The sequence below is a fragment of the Onychomys torridus genome, chromosome 5, assembly GCF_903995425.1.
Source record: "Onychomys torridus chromosome 5, mOncTor1.1, whole genome shotgun sequence".
Taxonomy (NCBI): Eukaryota; Metazoa; Chordata; class Mammalia; order Rodentia; family Cricetidae; genus Onychomys; species Onychomys torridus.
In genome coordinates, this window is record NC_050447.1 from 126921806 (window position 1) to 126947678 (window position 25873).

Below are 25873 nucleotides of genomic sequence, written 5' to 3' on the forward strand. Positions count from 1 at the left end.
CCAATCCTTGGGTGGTTAGAGTGCCATCTTCACTTGGCCCAGAACCATGTCCTCTATGGACTGTGCACACCCAGGCCTTGGATGGTTAGAGTGCCATCTTCACTTGGCCCAGAACCATGTCCTCTGTGGACTGTGCACACCCAATCCTCGGGTGGTTAGAGTGCCATCTTCACTTGGCCCAGAACCATGTCCTCTGTGGCTCTTATTATCATGACCCTGCTCAGCCTCTGAGCCTTGACCTCCCATCTGTGATACTGATTAACTTTGTGTGTGCTAGTTAGTATGAGATCTAGCCTATGCTGCTAAGGACATTTAACAGTTAGACCTATTTAATTTCACTACATGTAGACTAACCTTCTAAGAAAGTTAAATTGCTTTAATGTAATGCATTTAAAAATTCCTTATAAACAACATTTTGAGTTATTATTAATCTAACTCCATATAAAGCTTTCTTACAAGATATACCCTTTTTGCCAAGTTCTTTTCTTTTCTTTTTTAGATTTATTTATTTATTTAATGTATATGAGTGCTCTATCTGAAAGTATGACTTTATGCCAGAAGAGGGCATTAGATCCCATTATAATGGTTGTGAACCACTATGTGGTTGCTGGGAATTGAACTCTGGAAGAGCAGCCAGTGCTCCTAACAGATGAGCCATCTCTCCAGTCCATAAGATTTATTTGTATTATATATATATATATTATAATTTATAAACATAAACATCATATATTTCTTTTTAAAAGCACCTCAAAACCATAAAAAACAAGTAACATTTCTAGTGAGTTTTATCATGTTGCATCTGTCAGATTCTTGATTATATGGAGCATATTGTAATATTAAATCTGTTAACCAATGGACATAGAGACTCTAAATCTAATAATTTTGTTAGATTCTTATGAAAAATACTGATTCTATCTCAATAATTTTTATAGTATATACATAACAATTTATGTCTTAAAATATCTAACCTCAGCCGGGCAGTGATGGTGCACACCTTTAATCCCAGCACTCGGGAGGCAGAGGCAGAGGCAGGCGGATCTCTATGAGTTTGAGGCCAACCTGGGCTACAGAGTGAGTTTTAGGAAAGGCACAAAGCTACACAGAGAAACCCTATCTCAAAAAACAAAACAAAACCAAACAAAAAATCTAACCTCATAACAATATTTGTAACAAAATGCATAATCTATTAGCACTGGATTAACACAAGTGACAACTTTATCATTCCTAGAGCAAAAATAGCCCATCCCAACATCAACAAAATACACATATATTTCCTGTGGAGAAAAGCCCAGAAGCAGTAAAGCCACTTCTCCAAATAGACCAGTTCTCCAGCTTTTTTACCTTGGTGATTGTCATGTTATAATTAGAAAAATTGCTCATCACAGTACATGCCCGGTTCATGGTGGGCATCCAGTTACTTGCAGTCTCCTCCTGTCTGTAAGGCTCTGCTGAATTGCTGGACCCAGAACCTTTAGGTATCTCGTCTCCATCACTTGAGGGAAAACAACCAATTAAGGACACAAACACAGAACCAGATGGAATTCTCTACAGCTCTTCACATGAGGACAGGCACCTCCCCAGGGGCACCTGTACAGTTCCTGTTGCCTCTCCCTTCTCTGCCTGCTGACAGTAGCTACCTTCCAACATGCAGACAAGCCCCGCCTGCCAAGTCATTGAAAAAACAATACACTCACATGTAGGTCTTTGGAAATGGTAATGGAGTGGGAAACAAAACACACCCAGCCTCCTGCCACCTTAACAAGTTCAAGGCTGGATATGGACATATTTATTATGTGATTGTTTTAGGACAAATCAGTCATCCTGTCTTTCTTCAAACAGGGCTCTCTCTCTCTCTCTCTCTCTCTCTCTCTCTCTCTCCCTCTCCCTCTCCCTCTCCCTCTCTCCCTCCCTGTCCCCTGCCCCCTGACCTCTCTCCCTCTCTTCTTCCCTTCATCCATCATGTGGCACCTCACTTACCTTTGTGTAATAGTCTGTCTTCACAACCAAGTCTAAGAGCTGCTTGAAGACATAGGGGCTTAAACCTGCTCTATCCAAGGGAGATTCTCCAGCACTTGGAAGAAGCTTCTTGGGAAATGGTGAAAAATAATGTTGAACTCTATCTGTAAGAAAAGAAAAAAGAGCATAAATCATAGGTGTGTGCCTAACATCATATTTCACAAGCACATGTTTAATCCAATGGATGTCCTGTTTGAAAATAGGGATATAAAACTGAACAAAGAAACTGAGCCTCATGTTTTAAGGAAATTTTACCAATTTCAGCTATAGTTTACCAGTACAGCACTTGCCTACCATGTGTGAGGGACTAAGATCTGTTCAATCTCAGTGCTTTGAAGTCTCTAACACAAAAACTTTGAATAATCCTTACTCCCTCGAGCTGGGTGCCCTACTGATCTTCAAGGTCCACGATTTTGGTAATATTCACACTAGGCTCTGAAGTCAGATATACACTTTAACTCACCCTAGAGCTATAAACACCAAGGCATAGAGAGGTCCCTGTAAGGATTATGTACTTAGTTACATCACCAGCCTGCGATGGCTTCCCAGCCTAAAAAGCGGGAGTGCTCTCTCTGTGTCCTCTCTTTCCACACTCTCTCCTTCCATATTCTCCTCCCTCAGCATGCTCTCTCTCTCTCTCTCTCTCTCTCTCTCCCTTTCTCTCCCAATAAAGCTCTAAAAAGGTAACCATGGCTTGTGACTCTTCTGTCACCGATACATCCAGCACTCTCCTCGGTCGGCACGGCCACCATGGGTGGCATCCAGCCAAAAGCACTGCCCTTAACCAATAGTTCTGGCACCAATTTGTCTGGATCTCATTGATATCAAAACAAAGGTGGACTCGGGGCCAAGACGGCCTGCCTGCAAGGTTGGCATGCTGAAGGCGCTTTAGTTACTTAGTCACTTTCCTGTCACTGTGATAAAACACCCTGACAAAAGGAGAAAAGGTTTATTTTGGATTACTGTTCCAGAGGGAGACAGTCCATCACAGCAGGGAAGGCATGGTAGCAAAAGCCTGACTGGTCACGTTGTATCCACACTCAGGAAACAGAAAAGAACAGGAAATAGAATAGGAAATAAAACCATGAGGCTAATCCTCAGTGACTCACTTCCTCCAGCAAGGCGCTACCTCCTTAAATTTGCATAACCTTCTAAAACAGCGCCACCTTGTGGGGACCAAGCATTCAAACATGTGAACCTATCTAAAGGAGAGATTTCACACTCCAGCCACAACAGGCACCATGCATGTGGCCATGACTGTCCAGAGGTGATATTCAGACAGAGTGAACAGAAGTTTGAAGGGTTAGAAAAGGGAATACTGGAAGGGAGTGTAATTTAAAAAAAAAAGATTACCATTCTTAGAGCTAGGGAGAAGGCTTAGCTATTAAGAATGTGTACTGGGGATTCTTGGCAAAATCTGAGGTGAATAGAACTGAGTTTGAAAAAGTAGAAGGCATAGTTGGGCAAAGGAGGAAGGAATGAGAGGAGGCATTTAAGGAGAAAGTGGGTATCCCCGTGTGTTTTCAGCATTGCTTGAAATAGACGGGTTTTGTTGTCTGTTTGTTTGTTTTCCCCAGAAATAGCTTTGGAGGGACTAAGCTGCCTGTGCTTGGTACTGAAACAGAATGCTTGCGGAGTTTTGCTCTCCAGCACTGCTGAGCACTATGAAAACTTTGCATTTGAATGGACTTTAAGCCATTCAGGACACAGCCTGAACAAACAATGATGAAGTCAGCAAAAGTGAGAGCACATTTCTGAGCATTATAAAGTTTAGTGATCTGAGCAAAGATGTTGTTGAATGGAGTGCAGTGTCAAGGTCTCAGGGCATGGTCACTCACTGAGAATTAGCTCTATGCCTTTCATGAATGAAACCTTTCATGAACACTTTCAATTCCGATTATATTGCTCAAGATATTTTTGATAATAAAAGAAATATATAATCATATAACTTTGATGTTCTAGTTAGGGTTACTATTGCTGTGATGAAACACCATGACCAAAAACAACTTGGGGAGGAAAGGGTTAATTTGGCTCACACTTCCATATCACTGTTCATCACTTAGGGGAGTCAGGACAGGAACTCAAACAGGGCAGGAACGTGGAAGCAGGAGCTGATACAGAGGCCATGGAGGAGTGCTGCTTACTGGCTTGTTCCTCATGACTTGTTCAACCTTCTTTCTTGTAGAACACAGAACCACTAGCCCAGGAATGACCCCACCTCAGATTTTGCCAAGAATCCCCAGCCAGCCAGGGCTGAAAATACAACTCAAAAACATGGGGTGGGAGAGGGACAGATTTCTTGTGCCTGTAACCAGAAGCCCAGGGATAGACCTAGCTTCAGGATTGGCTAGACCCAAGGTTTGACACGCCCTCTGATCTCTCCTCTTTCAGCTTGCTCACTTCTAACTGGCAAAAAAGGGGGGACTTGTCTCCCTTGATTCAAATCCTCTTAGCTTAGCACCCTCAGTCTGTGCTCATGTGTGGCAGAGGGACTAGAGAGGATTGATGTCTCTTTCCCAGTGTTTAACACAAATTCAGGCCAGGAGTCTATTTGACCCAATGTGAGTCATGTACCTGCAACTGAGGCAGATCTGAGAGAAGAAAGCCCCAGAAGTGATCATCTGACCAGATCAAGTAGAAGGAGGTAGAGGGTCTATTCCCAGAAGAATCGGGGTCCTGAAAAGGCAAAGACATATATGACAGGATTTAGGGGACACCCAGTTCTTCACCTGCACTATGTTGCTTGGCAGGGATGTGATCTTTTTCTCCTGAGTAGGTAGGTGACCATTTTGTTGCTTGCTTGGACCCACAGACCACAGCAGAAGTGTGAGTGTGCAGACCTGAGTCTTGGCCTCGACTGTCTTCCCTTCCACCTGGGCCTTTGCTATGTAAATGTGCCCAGGGCTGCACATGCAAGAAAAGAAACAGAGCAAAGCCAGTCAATTGCTCTAGCGAAGGCCTCAGATGCAGAGATGAGCAAAGCCACCGGTCATCTAGGGGTAAATGAGTGAGCTAGTAGAGAGTGGCTCAAAGGAGCAGAAATGTACAGCCAACCACAGACTTAGGAATAGAACACTGTTACTGTTGTACAGCCTGGGGTTTTGGAATTATGATATGTGGTTAGTGTAGCAACAGAAAATTGATGGGGTTGTATCTACTGTGCCTTCTGCTCTACAGCCAACCTGGTGGCCCCTATCTGGCTTGCAAAGCACTTGGTTACAGATAGTGTTGCAAAGATGTCAAACTAGAAATTCTACTGTGGCAAGTGTTACACTGGATTAATACCATTTATCTTAAATACTTACTCACAATCTCTCTTAGCCAACTAGCTCTTTGTAAGGTTCCTTTGTGTTTTGTTGGATGTCTTAGTTAGGGTTATTATTGCTATGACCAAAGCAGCTTGGGGAGGAAAGTGTTTATTTGGCTTAGACTTCCACATTACTATTCATCATCAAAGGAAGTCAGGACAGGAACTCAAACAAGGCAGGAACCTGGAGGCAGGAGCTGATGCAGAGGCCATAGAGGAGTGCTGCTTATTGGCTTACTCCACATGGCCTGCTCATCTTGCTTTCTTATAGAACCCAGGACCACCAGGCCAGGGATGATACCACCCAAAATGGGTGGGGCCCTCGCACATCAATCACTAATTAAGAACATGTCCCACGGGCTTGTCTACAGCCTGATCTCATAGGGGTATTTTCTCAATTGAGGCTCCCTCCTCTTTGACGACTGTAGCTTGTGTCAACATAAAACTGGCCAGGATATTGGGTCCTTGTTTTCCTTCTGAATCCTTTTTTAGGTCATCTTACAATCACATTAAGTACAGACAGGAGCTCTGAGAATAATGAACACCACTCAAAATGTCTGTGAAATACTGCTCAGAATTTCACTCTCCATGTTTGGTTTATGAATTTACCTGCAATTGAGTTAGTTTTATGTTGTCCAAGGCAGGAATTTCATTGATCACGGTATGTTGAGTAAATACCAAACCTTTCCCTCCTGCCTTGTGATACAGTATATTCAGGAACCACATCTTATGGTGGGGTCTTAGTGGGCAGAATTCACATAAGCCAGTCCTAAATAGGAAGGGACATGTTTAATGAGTATAGTACAATGGGCCAATGCAGTAACAGACAAACTGTCTTCTTGACTTAGACCAGGTTTTCACATGGGAACTGTCTTGGTTTCTTTTTCAGTTTCTGTGATTAACATTCTGACAAAAGCACCCCAGGGGAGAAAGGATTTATTTTAGGACACAGTTCAAAAGCACAGTCCATCATATTGGGGAAGTCAAGGTGATAAGAGCTTGAAGCAGTGGGTCACATGGCACTCTGTAGGCTCCAAGGCAGCAGCTCTTTCAAACCCACAGGTAAGTAGTTTGATCCATGGACTTGGTCACATCATCCCCCTCCTTGGTGGGCTTGGTCACATCATCCCTCTCCACACTCAGAAGGAACACTGCTTTTCTTTACAGTGTTATTAGGGGCTTCTTGGACCAGCCTTGCACCGGAGAAGCTCCTGATAGGAGTGTGATCCCTTCCCCACCTCTCCATGGAGACCTTCTTTCCACTGGGTCTGGCATGTCTGTTTGGCTGAATGGAGCTCCTTGTTGATCCTGATATGAACACTTTCTCCCTTCTTTACCATTGCTCTGTGCCAAATTTTGTAACTGTGGGACAATCTACTTCTTCAAAGTATTTTGGCTGTTTCAGGCTCTTTATTTTCTCATATACATTTTACAGTCACCTTGCTGGGTAAGAGAGAGAGAGAGAGAGAGAGAGAGAGAGAGAGAGAGAGATTTCTACCTGTGCACAGAATGTAATTAATTCGTCATTTGCCAGATTGTGCTGGCCTTCAAAGTGTGTCCAGGAGTCAGTCCATCCCTCCACCTAGTCCAAGCTGGTCTGCCACCAACATTTCCTCCTGGCTAAGCTCTGCAGCCTCAGGAAAAGGCCTCTGGCCTGCACTTCCTCTATGGTCGGGTCTCAGTCCAGCAGCCACTTTTGAAGGTATAAATGAGGTGGTGGCACTTGTATCATCTAAGTTTCCTTATAGTTGTGCCAAACGTCGCATTTTAAGAAACACAAGCCCAAATGAATGAAGGAGCGGGTTACTGGATGATGAAAGGCGGTCTCCTAAAGGAAACAAAACTGAACTACAGTAGTATTGACCTGGGCTGCCCACCGCGCCGAGGATGAACTTGGCGGTTCCGAGTGAGGCCAGAAGTAGAAGCGCGGGCACGAGGGGCGTGCACAGACCGCAGAGCTCAGCATAAGAAGTGACGCCGAGGCAGAGGCAGGAGCCTCTGGGCGGGGCCGCGCGTCGTGAGCGCGCTTCAGGGCCGCGCTCCTGAGGGCGGCGCGCGGGGCCGTGGCGCTTCCGGCAGCGGGAGGCGGCGGCGACGAGCGGGATCGAGCAGTTCGGGTAGCGGCCGGGGAGGCGGTGAGTGACGGGGGGCTGCGGGGCGCGCGGGCTGGCTCGATCTCGGGTTCTGCGGGGGATGCAGCGGGGTCTGCTGCGTGCGCTGGGGATACCTAGGACGGGTGCCTACTCCCGAGGACCTCGTGGGTCCTCAGCTCCCGCCTGTGGCTGGGGAGGGCCCCGCGTGGAGCTGGTCTCGCTTCCCCTCAATGGGAGGGCACATTACGCATCCTGCCACGCGTCCCTAGCCACCGCGTGACGAAACTTGCTGGGTGCAGGCGGCCAAGATGGCTGCCGGGGGACGGTCTCCACGAGGATGGGCGCGCGCGCGATTGCCAGGTGACCAGGTAGCTCCTAGAAGCTGGGACCCGGAGGTCGGCTAGGAGACCACCTGGTGGCAGCCCTCCAATTCATAGTCTCTTCAGGGAACCAAAGTGCCCCAGGTGGATCCGTGGAACCTGCATGCACCCTCAGCTCCCACATCATGTTACAGAGCATCGCAGGTCCAACAGCCCCAGAATGACAATGACCACACTAAGGTCTGTGTCTGCCGGATTAGATCTCTGACTTTGGTGTTCGTCCAGTGCTTCCAAGTCCTTGATATTCTCTCCATAATCCAGATTTGAAAATTGAGGCTCAGAAGTTGAGTAACTTGCCTAAAGTGTCACAGCTGGCCAGGGAGGAAGCAAAGCAATCCGAATGTGTATATACATTGTTTCTACCAGTACGCTCTCAGTGAAGATTTGTTGAGAGATCTCATGGAAAAGCCTAGCCCTGCTGGACTTCATTCAGAGTTTGGGCACTTACCCAGGACGCCTTATAGTTTTCTCACACTCCTGATCCCTCCTCTCTGCTGCACCTACTGTGAATACTTCTAACGAGTGGTTCTCAACCTGTGGGTCGCACATGGAAATGCATACCAGATATTTACATTATGATTCGTAACAGTAGCAAAATTACAGTTCTGAAGTAGCAACAAAATAATTTTCTGGTTGGGGGTCACCATACCATGAGGAACTGTATGAAAGGTCACGGCAGTAGGAGGATTGAGAACTACTGCCTAGATTTTTCTCTGTCCATTTTCCAGGCAGAGGTGGGAGGAGGGGCAAGCACTGACAGGTAAACAAGGGGATTTTGTGACTTTTAGAATATTGGACTCTGGCTTGCTGGGTGAGAGAGAACTGTTTGGATAGGAAGTCCCGGGACCTCAGACACCCCTTTCTCCCCTTCAGGACTACAATTGACCCATTCGCAGAAATGACGGTGTTTGGGAAGAGTTTGTTGGTTCCCACCCAGCTCTGATAAGGAATTGCTTCATCTGTGTATTCAAGGGTTAGGTGTGGGGTGCAGCCAAAGGTCTGCAAAATGCATAGAGTAGATTTAGTTTTCTGTAAAAGTTTGGTGAAAATGCCCAGAATATGCAACAAAAGCTATTTGCTAAGAGGGAACATCCCCTTGCCCGCCTAATTTCCTGCAAAGAAAGCTGTGAAGACAGGCAGGGCAGGCCATAATGACTAATAAAGCAGTGTGTGTGTGTGTGTGTGTGTGTGTGTGTGTGTGTGTGCGCGCGCGCGTGCGCGCGCATGCGCGCGCACGCTGCATGTGTATAAGTGCTCTCAGATGCCAGAAGAGAGCATTAGATCCCCTGGAATTGGAGTTGCCCACCTTCGCAAGCTGCCAGATGTGGATTGGATGTTAGGAACCAAACCCAGGTCCTCTGAAAGAGTAGCATGTGTTCTTGATGGCTTGGCCATCTCTCCAGCCCCCACTTTCTGATGCCTGAGAATGAAACAAAGTATCTATAACTGCAGAAATGGTAGCTTTAGCTGTGTGGGCAAGGTGCCTTTGGCTGTAGGTAAGGCCAATATATTGGAGTTCAAGGTAAGAAGTCTATACTAGTCTGTTTTGTTCCTGTGTGTGTGTGTGTGTGTGTGTGTGTGTGTGTGTGTGTGTGTACCTATTCATTAGAAAGTAAAAATTCATTCTTAGGAATCTTATCAATGTGTGAAGTTTATATATCACTTACTGAGTGTGTATGTGTGTGTGCCCAGAAGTCTATACTAGTCTGTTTTGTTCCTTTGTGTGTGTGTGTGTGTGTGTGTGTGTGTGTGTGTGTGTATGTGTGTGTACCTATTCATTAGAAAGTAAAAATTCATTCTTAGGAATCTTATCAATGTGTGAAGTTTATATATCACTTACTGAGTGTGTATGTGTGTGTGCCCAGATACTTCATCTGTACAAAGTTCAAACTTATTGTTAGTTGATACTACTAATTTGTAACATCACTTCGTAGACTTTGGTATATATATAGTCTGTAAGGTGACTTTTCCCCTAGGGCTGAGGACCAGATCAAGGGCCTTGTGCTTGTTGAGCGCTGAGTCACCTTACTCCCAGCCCCAAATTGATTCTTTTTGAGTGGGAAATCATTTGACTGAATATGTCCAAAATATGGTTGGGTAATGTTTTATCATTTTTGCAGGGTGCCACCATCTCAGATAGAAATCAATAGATTTTTTTTTTTAATTGGATATGGTTTCACCCTATTCTGGGTGACTCCTTAAACAGCACAGGCTCAGAGTTGATCTTGAGGACTGAAACATGGACGAGGCCATCTTGTCACCTGCTAGTAGACAGAGCTGCATGGGGGATGGGGCAGAGCAGCAGGACCCACATCTGCATCCAGCACCATCCTTGAAAGCGAGGGGTTTGCAGTACAAATCCATTACAACTGGACATGATCTTATTTAAAAATTATTATTATTTATTTTATGTGTGTGTATGTGTGGCTGCATGAGATTATATGCAAGTTGCAGGCAGTTATGAGCCACCTGATGTGAGTGGGTGTTGAGAATCAAACCCAGGTCCTCTGGAAGAACAATGAGTGCTCTTAACCACTGAGGCATCTCATGATGCTCTTCAAACTAGTGTAAATCTTTTCACAAAAATATAACTTTCTTATCTGTGATTTTATTTCTAGAATGACCATGACCATAAGAAAGGACTACTGGGGGCAGTTGACTAGCTAAAAGATGAACAGAAATTAGTAAATAGTTGGCATTGATTTAGCGTGGTTGTCCATTGCAGACACATTACCTCTTAAATCCAAAACTGTGGTAAGGACAGAATTGCCCAGGCTGTCATTTTGAACGTGGGAAGATACCTCAGGAGGCCGTGAGGATTTAGCAGTCCAATGCTGCATGGAAAGCCCAGTGTCTGAACCTGAGGGACCCCCAGACAGTGGACCACAGTGGTTCTATTAGACTATTTCACACCTGCCCAGCCCCCAAGAAGCCAACTGAATAGTAAACCCCATCTCCAGTGCTGGGAACAGAGCCAGAGCAAGTGCTCAGCCACTGAGTTATGTCCCAGCCCTAGACCTTTGCTTAACTTCTCCACAGAACAGCAGTTTTAACCAGCAGCCTGCTTTCCAGTTTAATAATATGATTACCATTGTTAATCTTTAGCCAGGGTACAGGTTTGCCACTGATTCTCCCAGGAAGTTCATTCCCTGTTCATTTTCTATGAAATTTCAGAGAACTCTTTTTTAAATCCAGTAATCAAACATGTTTTGGTGTGTATCTAAAAGTTTGAAATTTGGTTTCTTTTGATGAAAGTTTCTTTTGCTTAGACACTTGTGAGAATTTTGGGGAAGCTAGAACAGCCATGCTCCATTCTATCCCAGTGAGGATAGCAGCTTTGGCTCCCCAGCATGGCTCACCCAGTGACCCCTCCCTACCTTTGGTGCTCTCCGTCTATGAAGTCAGTAGAGCCCTCTACTTGGTGGATCTTACCAACCCTGTGAACTAGACTGGCTGTCCAGTTTCTCCATCAGAAAAATTAGATTTAGGGTGAAAAGTAATTCCCATTTTGTGGGGTTATAGAATCCATATTCCAATCCAGGTTGTGTTCTCTTGGTCCAGTTCCCATTCTGTAAGTTGTCATGGTTGATTTGATTCTCAAGGTAGATCACAAACTGTCCTCCCTAGGCAGGAACCAGCCTGGAAAAACAGGCCAGTAACAACAGGTACAAGATAGGGTATCCCTGAAATATTTAGACTGCTCTAGCTCAGGCCTAAAGGTCTTCCTTAACTGTAGGTCATTTGGTTTTTATTTATTTATTTGTTTCCCAACTTGCCTGGTCCCAGTGTACCTCTGAGAAACTATGTTTACCTCAGCTCTGCCCTGTCATATTCTCTAAGATGATGCAGTCCCTCGTCACAGTTCATTAAGGGAGCAGAGATCCTGGTAGCAGGTAAGTTAGGTTCATATTTGGATTGCTGAGTTAGTGAACTGCTTTCCTATGCCACAGGAGGTAATGGCTTCAAGGCTTAGATTGGAGGGGGGGGGGTGCTGTGAGGACAGATTTAGAGTGACTATTATCAAATATTAGTACTTATTGGTAGGCAGAAACCCATGTTTATAACAATTTTGAAAGTACTGAATAGCATTTATGAGTTCTCCAAGTAGTTGGCAGAGCTGAGATTTGAACTCAGATTTGTTATGCCCACAAGCAGAAGTTTCTGTCTTCAGCCTTGCAACAGTTCTCGTATACACCCTACCCTCCTCCTCCATATCTACCCTCCTCCTCCATATCTACCCTCCTCCTCCATATCTACCCTCCTCCTCCACATCTAGGACTCAAGTCACACAACACCTGGCAGAGATTGGGCTGTGTGGCACAGAGCAGAGTTTCAAGTCAAGTATGTAGCCCACTGGCTGACAGTGCCCTGACTTAATAAACTTACTGTGGAGGCATGGAGGTGATGCATGAAGGAAGTGCTCCAGGGAAGTGCTCCAGGGAAGTGCTTCAGGGCCTACGTATCAAGGGCTGCTCCTCGCCCTTGCCCAGAGCTATGCTGCCAGTGTGGTGTCAGGCAGGATGCTTAATTGCTTATGAAGACTGGGATATGTCCTGTAAACATAAGGAATCTGGTCCCCCTGTTACCCAGTGAAGCTAAGAGCAGGGGAGACAGTGACAGAGACAAATGAGCTTTACTGGCAGCAAGCTGGTAACTTGAAAGGTGGAGGATTTCCATACAGAGTCCTTCCTGCCATAGCTGCAGATACAAAAATTACTTGGCATTTCTAAGGGGTCTAATTTTAGAGTCAGGTGAGTGCCCAAATGGTCACTAATTCTTGTAGTAACCAGTTCTCTTAATGTGGTTTCTGTAATTGTCCACTAGTCCCCAGGGAGCCAAGATGCTTTGCAGGGTGCAGAGGGAGAAGGTCCCATAACATCTAAAGAAAGGTTATGGTCAGGTTGGGTGAGGAATGTTGTTCTTTGATATTTTCTCATTGCCAAATAAGAATAATTTTATTGGCTAATTATAATTCTTTGGCTACAGTAGCCAGACAGAAATGATGAAAAACAGGTTTCTGAGTGTCAGGAGCAAGTTAACTCATTGTTTCAGTTTCCATTGGCTGATGCTGGGAGTGAGCTAATCTAACCATCAACCTCACTGTACAGTGTGTGAGGATACAGAGTCATCTTTGTGCTTCTCATTCTGGTTTGGTGATACCTAGCTGTTGGGAATTTTAAAGCAGGTTGAGCCCACTGACATGAGCATTTTTGAGCAGTGTGTGTGGATTCAAACACCAGTCAACACAGTCTCAGTCTCAGACACGGTTTGTTGGGCTAGTGGTCTGACAGCGCCTCTTCAGCAGGCCTGGATATAATGAACTCGCTGTGTGAAGGGTCTCTGCACGAACATTTGAAGAGATTAATGTAGGATATGTTCCATTATTCTATGTTTGCTTTTCAACTTGATGTTGTGCATGTTAAGATCTTTGGAAATGAGCCTAAGCCAGTGAAAAGCCTTAGTAGGCTTTGGCTGCATTTGTTAATTGTGTTTGTTAATGAATGTCTACAAAGACTAGAGAAATGTGTTCTCATGAGGCTCCATGAACCTTGGCTAAGGATTAAACATTAGCACTAACAGAGTTCCTGTCCCCTTTGAAAGCTGTTTCAAGGTCTGGCACAGTGATTCAACAGGTACCTAGTGTTTAGCCTGAGTTAAATCCCAGGATCTCCACCATCAGGAGAACCAATTCCTGCAAGTTGTGCTCTGACCTATGTACCATGGCTACACACACACGCACACATACTCATATGCAAAATGGATAAAACAAGACAAAAAAAAAAAAACTAAAAAAGCTACCTCTATGGTTAAGAGCACTTATTGTGGGTGTCTCCCTGCACACACTAGAGCATCTGAGTGTCTGAGTGAGGCAAGAAGGAAGATGTGACATCTTAAGGGTCTGGGGAAGGATTTGGTGTGCTCTTGGTCATACAGATAGTGCAGAGGTCACCAGGCTATACGCCCCCTCCACTCTCAGCCTTCTGGGCAGAAAACTGCTTATGTGTCTCTTCCTTTGAAAGACAAAAGTGCATGTTTAACATTACTGCTTCCCTTCTGCTTATCTGTGAGCACAGAACCTCTGTGCCTCCTACAGCTTACTGCTCTTGCAGAGGACTTGGGTTCAATTTTCCAGGACCCACATGGCAGCTCACAACTATCTGTAATTGCAGTTCCAAGAGCAGCATAATGCTCTAATTATTAATGGTCCTAGTAGCTGACATTCTAAATCGTCTGTGAGACTGTCTGAGAGTTAATGACTAGTAGAAGCTAATGGTTATTCATGGGCAAATGGCTTGAAATCACTTTGCTTCTTGGTAAACTACAGAAAAAAAGTTTTAAATCTCACCTTTTATCTCTTATAAAAACAGGCATTTTTAAAAGACAAGGTGATAAATCTAAGGTTTAAAATCACTCACTAAAAAGATCCCTGAGTAAGAATTAATGCCTTGGTTACCAGTGGAGTCAAGCATCAGTGCAATAGACTCAAGTCAAAATTAACCCCCAATTGACCAAAACTCCCCAAGTTACAGTTCAGCCTTTGAAATGCGCAGTGAGACCTCCAGCCCGAAGTCTGCCTTCTGCTGCAGGCTGCTTGGTTGTATCACTGGTTCCCTGTTTCAGGATTTCTTCAGACCGTGGAACGTGGGAGATCTGCCAATGTGGTATGTGAACCCCAGCACTTTGTGTTCACATCTTCAGTCCTCAGATCAGTCAATAATGCCGTGGATGCCTCCTCTGCCGGCTGTGCTGAGTACCACAGGCCTGGAGTGTGATCCTCTCCCCGATCTTCCTATATCCTTACTGGTTGTCCAGAGGGATTCATTTTAGCAGTGTGGAGAACTGTCAGAGCCTCAGGTAGAGGTGGCAAAAAGGTGTACTCCCGCATGATGTCTCTCTGTCTCTCTGGTCACCTTTCACTTGCCTCCAGTGTGTCAAAGCTGAGATGTTTGTGAACATTCTCTGGTATTGTATTCAGTCTGTTCTTTTGAGGTATAGCCTTTTTCATTATCTCTGCCTCCGTCCACAGTTTGGAAAGTATGTATCCCCTCCAACATCTTGAACTATCTGTAGCTACATGGACCATCCATGCTCTCCCCAATATCAGTATGAGGCTAAGCAACAACTTCACCACCACAGGCAGGCATCAGCCTCTCCCAGTGGACCATCTGTTGGAGAGTCAGTACCACTGATTGTCAGGAACCTTTGATTTCCTGGCTCAAGTATACTTCTCTAAAAAGTGGTTTGAACTTGGCCCAGTCTCAACATTCAGGACAAGTCTGTGACCACAGCCATTGGAAGGCCACTCTTTACATGTTAACCAAATGTTCAAGAATCCAAGGCCAACCTATTACTTCATCCACCCCACCCCATATCCTGCTCCCCACAACAACCTCACTTCTTCTCCAAAAATGTGGCTGTGGCATTACCAGTCAGGCTGACCAATCAGTATCAAGCATGTAAGGTGGATACCCCTGCAGCTCATCTCTGCATGTCACTCAGGCCACTAACTCAACCTGTGCCACCATTCATGCTGCTGTGGTTTGACCCAATGGGCAGGAGGAAGAAGTTATGGCCACAATTGTTGTTCAAATCTTAGATGGTCTTATAATTATATATATATATATATATATATATATATATTAACAGAGCCAGATACCAGGGTGAAAGCTAAAAGATAAGAGAAGCAGAACAGCCAGCCACTTGTTTTTACCTCTGCGAAATCCTCAGCCTAAAGAGAGTGAGTTCCAGTATCCTCACGCCTTATATACCTTTCTCTGCCCTGCCATATTACTTCCTGGGATTAAAGGTGTGTGTGCTTCCCAAGCAAAGGCATGAGATCTCAAGTGCTGGGGATTAAAGGTGTGTGCCATCACTGCCTGACCTCTTTGTCTAATCTAGTGGCTGGCTCTGTCCTCTGATCCTCAGGCAAGTTTATTAGGGTACACAGTATATCACCACATTTCCCCTTTTTTGTCTAAAATAATAAAAGAAGATTCATAAACTAATATAAGAAAAACTATATACAATAAGTATATATAATATATATAGTCAAGAATTACATTAACAATGTCCAGTCCATTAACATTTGACAGATTCAGAAAAAATACTCCATCATTGATCTTATTTTGGTGAGTCCAAAATGTTGTACCTAATTCATTTTCTATCCTAACTTATATTACCAACTGAAAACTATCTTTTGATGTCTTTCAAACTTATACACATCTTTAGTGAGTTTCTTTACTGAATTTGTTAACAAGGAAAACTATAACTATAACTATCTAATCTTCACACAATCCCACACAGCAGCCCCCTTCCTTGGCCCATTCTTGACCCAGAGTGAAGCTAGCCCAGGCATCATCTCAGCTGCTTCCTCCTCCCCTCCTCCACCTGACACACATTGCTCCTGGGTACCAAGTGCAAGAGCAGCTCCGGTTCCTGCCCATGGCTGACCCAGGTGATCTTGGGAGTCAGAGTGGGGGTGGGATAGGAGAAGAAGCAAGAAGGCTGGTTATAAAAACCAACCAATCCCTGGAGAAAATGGAAGTGGAGAAAGTCAAAGCTGTGCATGGAGGTGGAGAGTCATACTTACAAAGGGGTTTGAATAGTTAATCATAGTAAATAATTAAATTGTATGTGGCTTGATATCATCAGCCTTGTCTGTCAGGACGCTGATGTGGCATTGCTGATTAGTCTGGTGGCTTTTCTTTTTCTGGGAGTGGGAAGCACAAGTTACTGCTTCCAGTTTGTGCCAGTAGAGAGCTACTTGGACTCATAGTGAGGGAATGGAGCCCTGTTTGTTCCCTTTGCCACACTAGCAAACCACACATTTAGTACAACTTTCATTATTCTCTTAGTGTGCTGGAGGTCAGAAGCCTGACTGAGGCAACCTTCCACCCAGAGGCGCTGGGAAGAGTCCCTCTGCCTTTTCAGCCTCCCACAACTCCAAATGGTATTGTGTTCATGTATTGGCTCCTACTGTAACTCTGGACCTCCTCAGATAATCCTAGTCAGCTCTTCTCTTCCCAATCGGGCTGAAACCCTTGGCAAAGCTCCAGTACCATGATTACAGCATTTTGTCAGGTCCTGGAGACCAGCTGTCCACATCTTAGGAGGCCTTTCTTCTGCCCACGAGAACAAGGCCATCCATGGGCTTTGTGGTTTCTGAGGTTTGGCAGTTTAACCTGGAGTATGAAAGTAACTGTGCAGACTGAGCTGCCCTGCTTCCTATTCCTCTGTGGGTTGGGAGTGGCCTCTTAGAATCTCTTCTTATTGGTAAGATGTTCATACTTCGTGGAAGGGGCACAGCTGTTATGGGAAATGGCTTCCTGCAGCACTGGCCTCAGGGGACAGCACATGCTCTTAAGCATCCACAGTTATCCCTGTGTTTAATAAACACAAAAAAATCTTGTCTCTTAGAGGGGACACTTGGTGCGGCCTCTGCAGTGTTCCTGTGGCTCCGTTGGACTGCACTCTATGAGGTTATGATGTTGGACTTCTAGTGCAGTGGACCAGTTCTTCTTTCAAGGGAAAGGGGACCTCAAAGACACCAGTGCTCTCTAGGCATTAACCGATTTTGTCCTTTGCAAAAGCTAAAGAGACTAGTGAGAAAAAGTGATGTTCCGGGCTGGTGGCCTGGTGTCCTGGGGTCCCCTCCCCCTTCAGCCTTTTCACTGGACAGAATGTTTCCTTTCCTGGAGTTTCATTTTCCCTGTCTGTGTGGTGAACTTGTTGGATGACTCATTTATAAGATCCCGTGTGGTTCTTTTGCAATATTACTACAAAGTAGCCATTCTGGTATAGTGGTTTGTGTTGGTGACAATTTAGCCAAAATGTTGCTTTTCTTAACACATTGGAGGACATAGTTTGTTGATAAGAGCCTCACTTCTGTGAAAGCTACATTTAAATTTTTGTGTTGTTATTTGTATTAAGCATGAAGGAGAAAGAATGCTCCAGAGAAAAATTAGGTATCCTGTGACCCCTGGGGACATCACAATCCACTCTAGCCTGGGGCCCACAGTGAGAGCAGGTAGGAAGCGTCATCTGTACAGTCTCATGTAGAGCATGGGCCATGCCTGCCCTTCAAGCTGGAGGTTGGTGCCCAGAGTCCCTGCGGAGTCACATGTCCAGCCAGCCTTGGCCAGACCTAGCGTGTGAGCCTCTCTAGAAGGCCCGTGTGTTTTTGAAAGCTCTCCGCATGAGGTATCCTGTGGTTTAGAGCCTCTGTCTTTGCTGCTGCCTTTGTGGAATAAACTGAGCAGGGGAACCTTGGATGTGACGCGCCATCTTTGCTTTTGAGGGTCTCTGGACTTTGTGAGCCAACCCTTCCCTCTTCAGCTTCTCATCTCCTACAATAGTTATCAACTTTTTATTATTATTGTTTATTATCATAATAATCATCATCATTATTATTATTTGCCTAAGCAGTAGAGGTCCCTTAATAACCACCATCCCCAAACACAGACACTGAAGGCAAGTCAGACAGGCTTGAGGTGCAGACAGGCCTCTGGGCCCAGGACCCATGTTCCTGACTCCCTTCCATTACAAAGCTTGCTGAAATGACTTGTCTGATCACTACAGGCAAGTCTAAAAGCTTCCCTACATAAAACTGGAGTCTTTACTGTTTGTGGGTTATATAAACAATCCATGTTTCCACACACTGACACAACCTTTGATGCCCATGTTAGCATCCATGATCAACTATGGTCCTAAAATACTGAATAGAATATTTCAAAAACAATAAAAAATTTTGAGAGCGAACCCATTCACACAGCTTTCATTATCATGCATATTGTTCCATTGTTAGGTAGTGTTAACTTTTTGTTTGTGCCTAATTTAATAATTAACTTTATTCGAAGTATATACATAGAGAAAAAACATTTTATATATAGGGGTCTACACTATCAGATAAGGGGAGTGACTGTGTACTATAAGTCTCTGTCCCTGGATTTAACATGCACAATAGTATATTTATTCTAATTTACACTTTGGGCCTGCCAGGCAAAGGCCAGCAGGGACTGAGCTGCTGTCCAATGGGGGTGTACTTCCTGCCTCACTATGGTAAGGGAGATCACTACTAGGGGAGTCGTGTGGGGTCTAGCCAAGCAGGAAAATGACAGCTATTATGGAGACCAGCATTATCATGGGCACAAACCATGTCTGGGGAAAGAAGTTTGCACTGGGAAGTGGACTCGAATCCTTGTTGCCTTAGAAACCACAATGTTGAGAGGGACTTAGGATGCTGAGTCCAGAATGTCCCTAATCTGAAGCCTGGGAACCCAGTGACCCCTGTGCCAGAGGGGAAGGGGCGCCTCATTCTTCTTTTTCAAACAGCAAAGTTTCTGAGCATCTGTGATGATGCAAAGCAAGTCTGTCAGCTAGGAAGTGGGGTCACCCAGATGTGGAGCTGTTGACACTCTATAGCTAGGAGGAAAGAGGTTTCCTGCTGGCTCTGAACCTCCTTGTTTTGGGGTATGCTGTCCCAGCCCGTTTGTCAATAGCTAGATTTTACTCTCTCACTTCTACCACCCAACTGCTCAGACTTGGGTGCCTGACTGACATGTTCAGTTTGGATCCAGTGGTCAGTGATATGTTACTTGGGGGTTTTGATAGAGGACAAATTACAGGGTGGCCTAGCATTTGCATCTGATGTTGTAAATGGTCCTAAGAATTTGTGTAACACTACAGAAGGCTACCGTTAGAACTGATGTTAGAAATGGAAGAAAAAGAAACAGGTGTAAGAAAATTAATAGTATGAAGCCTCTGTAATAACTGGATCCTTTGACTCCCCAGCACCAGAGATTTCATCCAAGAAAATCAACAGATATGAGGGAAGAGAGCTCCAGACAAAGGCATGGTGTTATGTGTAATGTTGAGAACTAAACCAGAAGAGCTCCAAAGGGTTACTATGGGTCCATAGTGGAGATCTGATGCCGATAGAGGGTCTTCATGAAGCAAATGTAAATGAACATCCAGGAACAGGGTGGAAAGATTGTAAGAGCCAGTGGGTGGGGGTGGGAGTGGACCTGCTGAATGTGCCAATCAGCTGCTAAAGGAGGAATCCGTTTCCTTCAGGGTGAACCATCCGATAGGTTGCCCATGCCCAAGTGGTTAGCACTACACTCATGTACATATGGGTAACACTAATTGGACTCAGTATGTTTATAAATAGCATATTATATATACATAGAGTTATAGAATAGGTCATACATTTGAGAGGAGGATGAAGAGGGGGGACACAGGAGAGACTGAGGAGGAATTTCATGTATGAAATTCTAAAATAAAATTTAAAAGCCAGCCTATCAAATTATTTTTATATTTGAAAAGCTCTTCAGAAAATGGATTTCTGAAGACAGTAATAATTATTACAGAGAGACTTGATTATGGAAATTTTATTTCTTGGTTATTTGCGTAATAAGCTTGTGGTTTCAGCATACCATAAGCAAGTAGCACTTACATTACAGTGCAGTTCTGAAGAAAGCAATATGACTCAGAAATGAGTGGACAAATACTGGAAAAAATAATGACCATGAACCAGAAGGGAAGGTACCATTTTTGCTCTGTGAGACTGTGTGTTGCTTGTCTCTGTATTTCCAGTAAATTGAAGAAGGTTTTTTTTTTTTTGTTTTTTTAATTTTTGACTAGTGGTTTATGCGCTAAACAGGCCGAGAGAATCTGCCTTCTTTTTCGGTTTTATAGTCACTAGCGTTAGTACCATTGTTTTTAGTTTTATGATATTCCATATTGTCAGTTACTTTCAGTAGGAATGACATTGGTTAGACCAGAATACAGTAACGTTGACGTTCACAGCTTCACTCAAAGGCGTGTGCAGATGGAGCCAGGCCGTCAGGTGGCTTTCTCAGTCACTTGCCATCATATTTTTTGAGACAGTGTTCCTTACTGAGCCTGGGGCTAACAGGTTGGTCTAGACTGACTGGCAGTGAGCTCTAGGGACCTGAACTTGAGCCCTCATGTGTGTGGCAGGCAGTTTAGTGACTGAGCCATCCCTCCAGCCCTTGTGACTTTAGAACTTTGTGTTTCTGTCTTATCTTATCTGGAATAACTTTGGCTTTTCCTGCAGAAAAGGGATAATGAAATACTATGTACTTGTGATTAGAGAGATGTGGCAAGTTCTTGAAATTTGGTTGAGATGCATTGAGGTTTATGAACAGCTTGCTTTGGTTTAAAGGGCGTTCCAGCTTGCAGCTTGGGGGCTGCATGCTCCCCACAATAGCTATGAATGTGACTGAACACAAAGTCAAAACTTACTTTAATATTATGAAGTATTTTTGTGTGGTTTTAAAAAATTAATTAGTGTGTGTGTGTGTGTGTGTGTGTGAGTGTGTGTGAGTGAGTGCGCGCGCTATGTGGGGGGCTGGTAAGCACGTGCGATGGCACTTCTGTGGAAGTCAGAGGACAACTCGGTGGAGTCGATTCTCCTACCTTTGATGTCAGTTCCAGGAGTAGAGTGCAGGTAACCATGCTAGCGTGTCAAAGCTTTACCCAGGGAGCCATCTTTACACACAGGTTAAGTGTGACTACCAAATACCTTGCTTGTAGTAACAGTGTTACCTCGCTTAACTACTCTTTCCCTTTTCAGGATCTGGGACGATGTCTGGGGAAGTGCCACCCAACATTAACATCAAGGAGCCTCGATGGGACCAAAGCACTTTTGTCGGCCGTGCCAATCACTTCTTCACTGTCACGGACCCTAGGAACATCCTTCTAACAAACGAGCAACTAGAGAACGCAAGAAAGGTGGTGCATGAGTACAGGTAACGCTGATGCCGTGTTTCTGGCCTGCTGTGTAGTGGATCGCCACGTTAATTGTTTTTAAAGTGCTTCATGATTGGGCAGTATTGTTTGCAGTAAACGACTACGTGCCAAAATAAATGAATAAACAGGAAGATCAAGTAGATCCCCAGAGCTGACCCTTAACACAGATAGCCAGTGTTCACTGTGGCTTGATGACCTGTCTGTGAGGTCTCCTTCCCTGGCATCCTGGACCTTTTCTTTAACATAATTGTCCCAAGCACCTTTCTGTCATTGGATAGAAACAGCATCGTTCAAGAAACAGGCCCCTGATAACTAGGGGTAGGGCCGTTACTGCTGAGACACACCCCCAGTGAGGGAGACTTTCTAGGTGAGTACTCAGATGGGAAGGATTCTGATGACGTTCAGGCATGTACATGTGAGAGGCACTCCATCAGTTGAGAGGGTCACACACAGATAACAGGATGCCATCTATGCAGGGACAGTTGGTCTTCCACATTCACCAATTCTCCGGCCTTGCTTTTAACCAGTTCTGGTAAGAACCACTAGAAAAATATCTTCTGCCAGTATTGGACATGAACAGACTTCTTTTTCTTATTATTACTCCATGGACAATGCAGTCTAACTGTATAGGGCATTTCTCGTTCATGATATGTAGCAGGTAATCAGAGATGGTATCAACACATGAGAAAGAGCCCAGACATGGCACTACCTGCCTAAGTCCCAGCTACTCATGAGGCTGAGACAGGGGACTCACCCAGCCAGTGCTTGACAAGCCTGAGCAACATTGTAAGACCCCCCATCTCAAAAAATAAAAAAAAGGAATGTATGGGATTAAAAACAAATAAACAAATATCAGGCATCCTATAGAAAATACTCTAATCTCAGAATTTGTGTGCTTGGAGACAGCTAATTTAGCGGTAGATGTATTCTATTTTAAATAGATAAATAAATGAATGAATGAATGAATGAATGGGGGCTGGGGGGAGCAGCTTACAGTCAAGAGCTGCTTGCTCTTGCAGAGGACCCAGGTTCAGCTCTCAGCACCCACATGGTGGCTCTCAACAGCCTGTAACTCCAGTTCCAGAGGACTTGATGCCTTCTTCTGACCTCCACGGGTCCAGGCATGTACGTGGTGCACTTATATACATGAAATTTTTTGAAAAAATAAATACTTGATGCTTTGTACACTTCAAAGATTCTCAGTCACATAATAACTTTACTACTTTTTTGTAACCCTTTTATTGTAAAATCCCTGTGATCTGGGGGACGTACAGACCATGGACAGTAATTTGCTGATTTCTGCTCTAGGGAAAAGCCAGTCAGATATGGGGAATTCGACATTCAAGTGCTCTGCCCCTAAACATAGCAGGAGTAACACGCTGGTGTTTACTGCTGGCTGGGTGGTTAGGGAGGGACCAGTGCCAGTCTATAAAGGAAGACTTCACTTAAGCGTGTTTTCAGGAATTCAGGAAAATCAGTGTCCTTTGCAAATTGGAACAAAAGACAGAGGGCAAGTTGACCACTTGAGGATGACATAATGAAGAGACAAAGAAACTTAAAATGCCCTAGAGAACTTAAAGTCGTCACTGGAAACACTGTTTGGGAACTAACAACAGACAGAGCAGAGAATAAACCATATGGGCTCCTCAAGGACCGTAATGAGAGGTCAGCAAACTCTAAAAGGGCTAAAAGGCATTTTTAGGTATTGAGAAGGTCCCTGTGGGCTGTTGTAAAACTGTAACAACTGCTCTTAGTGTGTAGGTCAGGCCTTGCCATTCCCGAACAGATGAAAGAGTAAGGGATGAAAAGATTCTGTGTCTGTTACTTTAGCAGTTTCCTTTGTATTGTTCTGACCGGAACACCTGATGTGAATGACTTAAGGGAGAATCCCTTCTGTCCATCGTTGCCATGGTTATTTAGAGAAGGAGGGAGGTCAGCAATCTTGGCTTTTTCCTCCTGTATTCCATCTGAGTCCCCAGCCCAAGGACGGTAGCACCCACAGTCAGGATGTACACACATGCATGCACACACACATGCACACACTGACACGTACACACAGTTAATCTTCTCTGGAAATGCCTTCAAAGACATGCCAAGAGGTGTGTTTTTCTGATTTCCTGGGGGATTCTAAATCCAGTCACATCAACAGTGACTATATAAAGAGACTCTGGACTAGAGGGTGAAGATATAACTAGTCGCTACTTGCTTCAGGAAAACTCAAGAGAACACCAATCTATGTAACAGAGAAAGACTTTCTGCACTCAGAACCTGTCTACAAGCTAAAGAGACATGCCCTTTCCAGAGGAGAGAGCCATATACGTGGCCATTTTTTAAACCTTTTACGTTATCTATAAACAAGCTTTTTTATGTATATGGGCATTTTGTTTGCATGTGTGTGTGTGAGCCACTTGGGTGCCTGGAAAGACTAGAAGAGGGAACTGGACTCCTGAGACTGGAATTACAGATGGTTGTGAGCCACCATGTGGGTGCCGGGACTTGAACTAGGGTCCTCTGGAAGAGCAGTCAGTGCTCTTAACCACTGAGCCATCTCTCCAGCCCTAAACCAACTTTTTTTTCCCCTTAAAGTAACATTTTTTTCTTGGTGTGTAGTCATAGTACTGGGCTTCAGAAAGACATTTTCATGTAAAAGTTGGAACATTTTCCCATAGGCTCCTGCCTGCTTGTCCCCTCCTACCCCCACACCGCCGTTAGTCCCTTTTGTCCCCTGAATTGGCTCCATGAACACAATAAGAAAGTTATCTGTCATCCGCACACCCAGTGGTGAGCAAGTCAGCACGTGCAGTGTCCAGCCGAGGGCTGCAGCCAGGCGGTTTATACCAGACTGCCATCATTAGCAAAGGCAACAAAAGTATGCCAGAACCAGGTACACACTCCCTGAGAACTCTTCTTGAGTAGGTAAGAGATGAAATTTAAAAATTAAATAAAAAAGAAGCAGAAGTTCTGTATAGAAACCAGACAAGGGACAATTTAGGGTAAGTGGATCAGAACAATCCAGTGTTGACTATAGATCTAGTGAGGAACAGCCAGCCAGCATTCACCAGCCAGCTAGAGCTGCACCAGAATGGGACTGTTAGAACGACAGGAACTTGATCTGAAATGTGATCCTAATGTGGTGCTAAAAGCCCCGACAAGCCACACCAGAATTTCTAAATCCCTTCTCTTTATTCCCAAAGAAGAACCAGGTAGAATTACACAGTAAAAACAACGATACTTCAGTAGAAACTCTTCATGAATTGTATGTGTTTAATTAAATAATTAAGCTCAACTTCGGATGGGCCGCGCACTGTTTATGAAAATAGCAGACGTTCATGTGTGCTGAGAAGGCTTGAAGCCGCCTGTGCTTAGTACTCTAACCCTGACAGCAGTCCATGAGCTTAGTACTCTAACCCTGACAGCAATCCATGTGTTTAGTACTTTAACCCTGACAGCAATCCATGTGTTTAGTACTTTAACCCTGACAGCAATCCATGTGTTTAGTACTTGAACCCTGACAGCAGTCCATGAGCTTAGTACTCTAACGCTGACAGCAATCCATGAGCTTAGTACTCTAACCCTGACAGCAGTCCATGAGCTTAGTACTCTAACCTTGATAATCCATGTGTTTAGTACTCTAACCCTGACAGCAGTCCATGTGCTTAGTACTCTAACCTTGATAATCCATGTGTTTAGTACTCTAACCCTGACAGCAGTCCATGTGCTTAGTACTCTAACCTTGATAATCCATGTGTTTAGTACTCTAACCCTGACAGCAATCCATGTGCTTAGTACTCTAACCCTGACAGCAATCCATGTGCTTAGTACTCTAACCCTGACAGCAGTCCATGTGCTTAGTACTCTAACCCTGACAGCAATCCATGTGCTTAGTACTCTAACCCTGACAGCAATCCATGTGCTTAGTACTCTAACCCTGACAGCAGTCCATGTGCTTAGTACTCTAACCCTGACACGCAATCCATGTGCTTAGTATCTAACCCTGACAGCAATCCATGTGCTTAGTACTTCTAACCCCTGACAGCAGTCCATGTTGTTTAGTACTCTAACCCTGACATCAAGCTGTGTTTAGTACTCTAACCCTGACAGCAGTCCATGTGCTTAGTACTCTAACCTTGATAATCCCATGTATTTAGTACTCTAACCCTGACAGCAGTCCATGAGCTTAGTACTCTAACCTTGATAATCCATGTGTTTAGTACTCTAACCCTGACAGCAATCCATGTGCTTAGTACTCTAACCCTGACAGCAATCCATGTGCTTAGTACTCTAACCCTGACAGCAATCCATGT

The 25873-nt window shown here is 44.5% G+C and overlaps 1 protein-coding gene across 1 annotated transcript in view; it reads left to right on the top strand.

Annotated features, from left to right (window-relative positions):
- The first annotated feature begins 7348 nt into the window (after positions 1-7348).
- Positions 7349-25873, top strand: part of Sfxn1 (sideroflexin 1) — a 41253-nt gene continuing 22728 nt past the window's right edge. The window contains exons 1-2 of the mRNA XM_036188520.1: positions 7349-7458; positions 21394-21568. Coding sequence (XP_036044413.1) covers positions 21405-21568 — 164 coding nt within the window. The 5' untranslated portion in view covers positions 7349-7458; positions 21394-21404. The remainder of the gene's footprint in view (positions 7459-21393; positions 21569-25873) is intronic.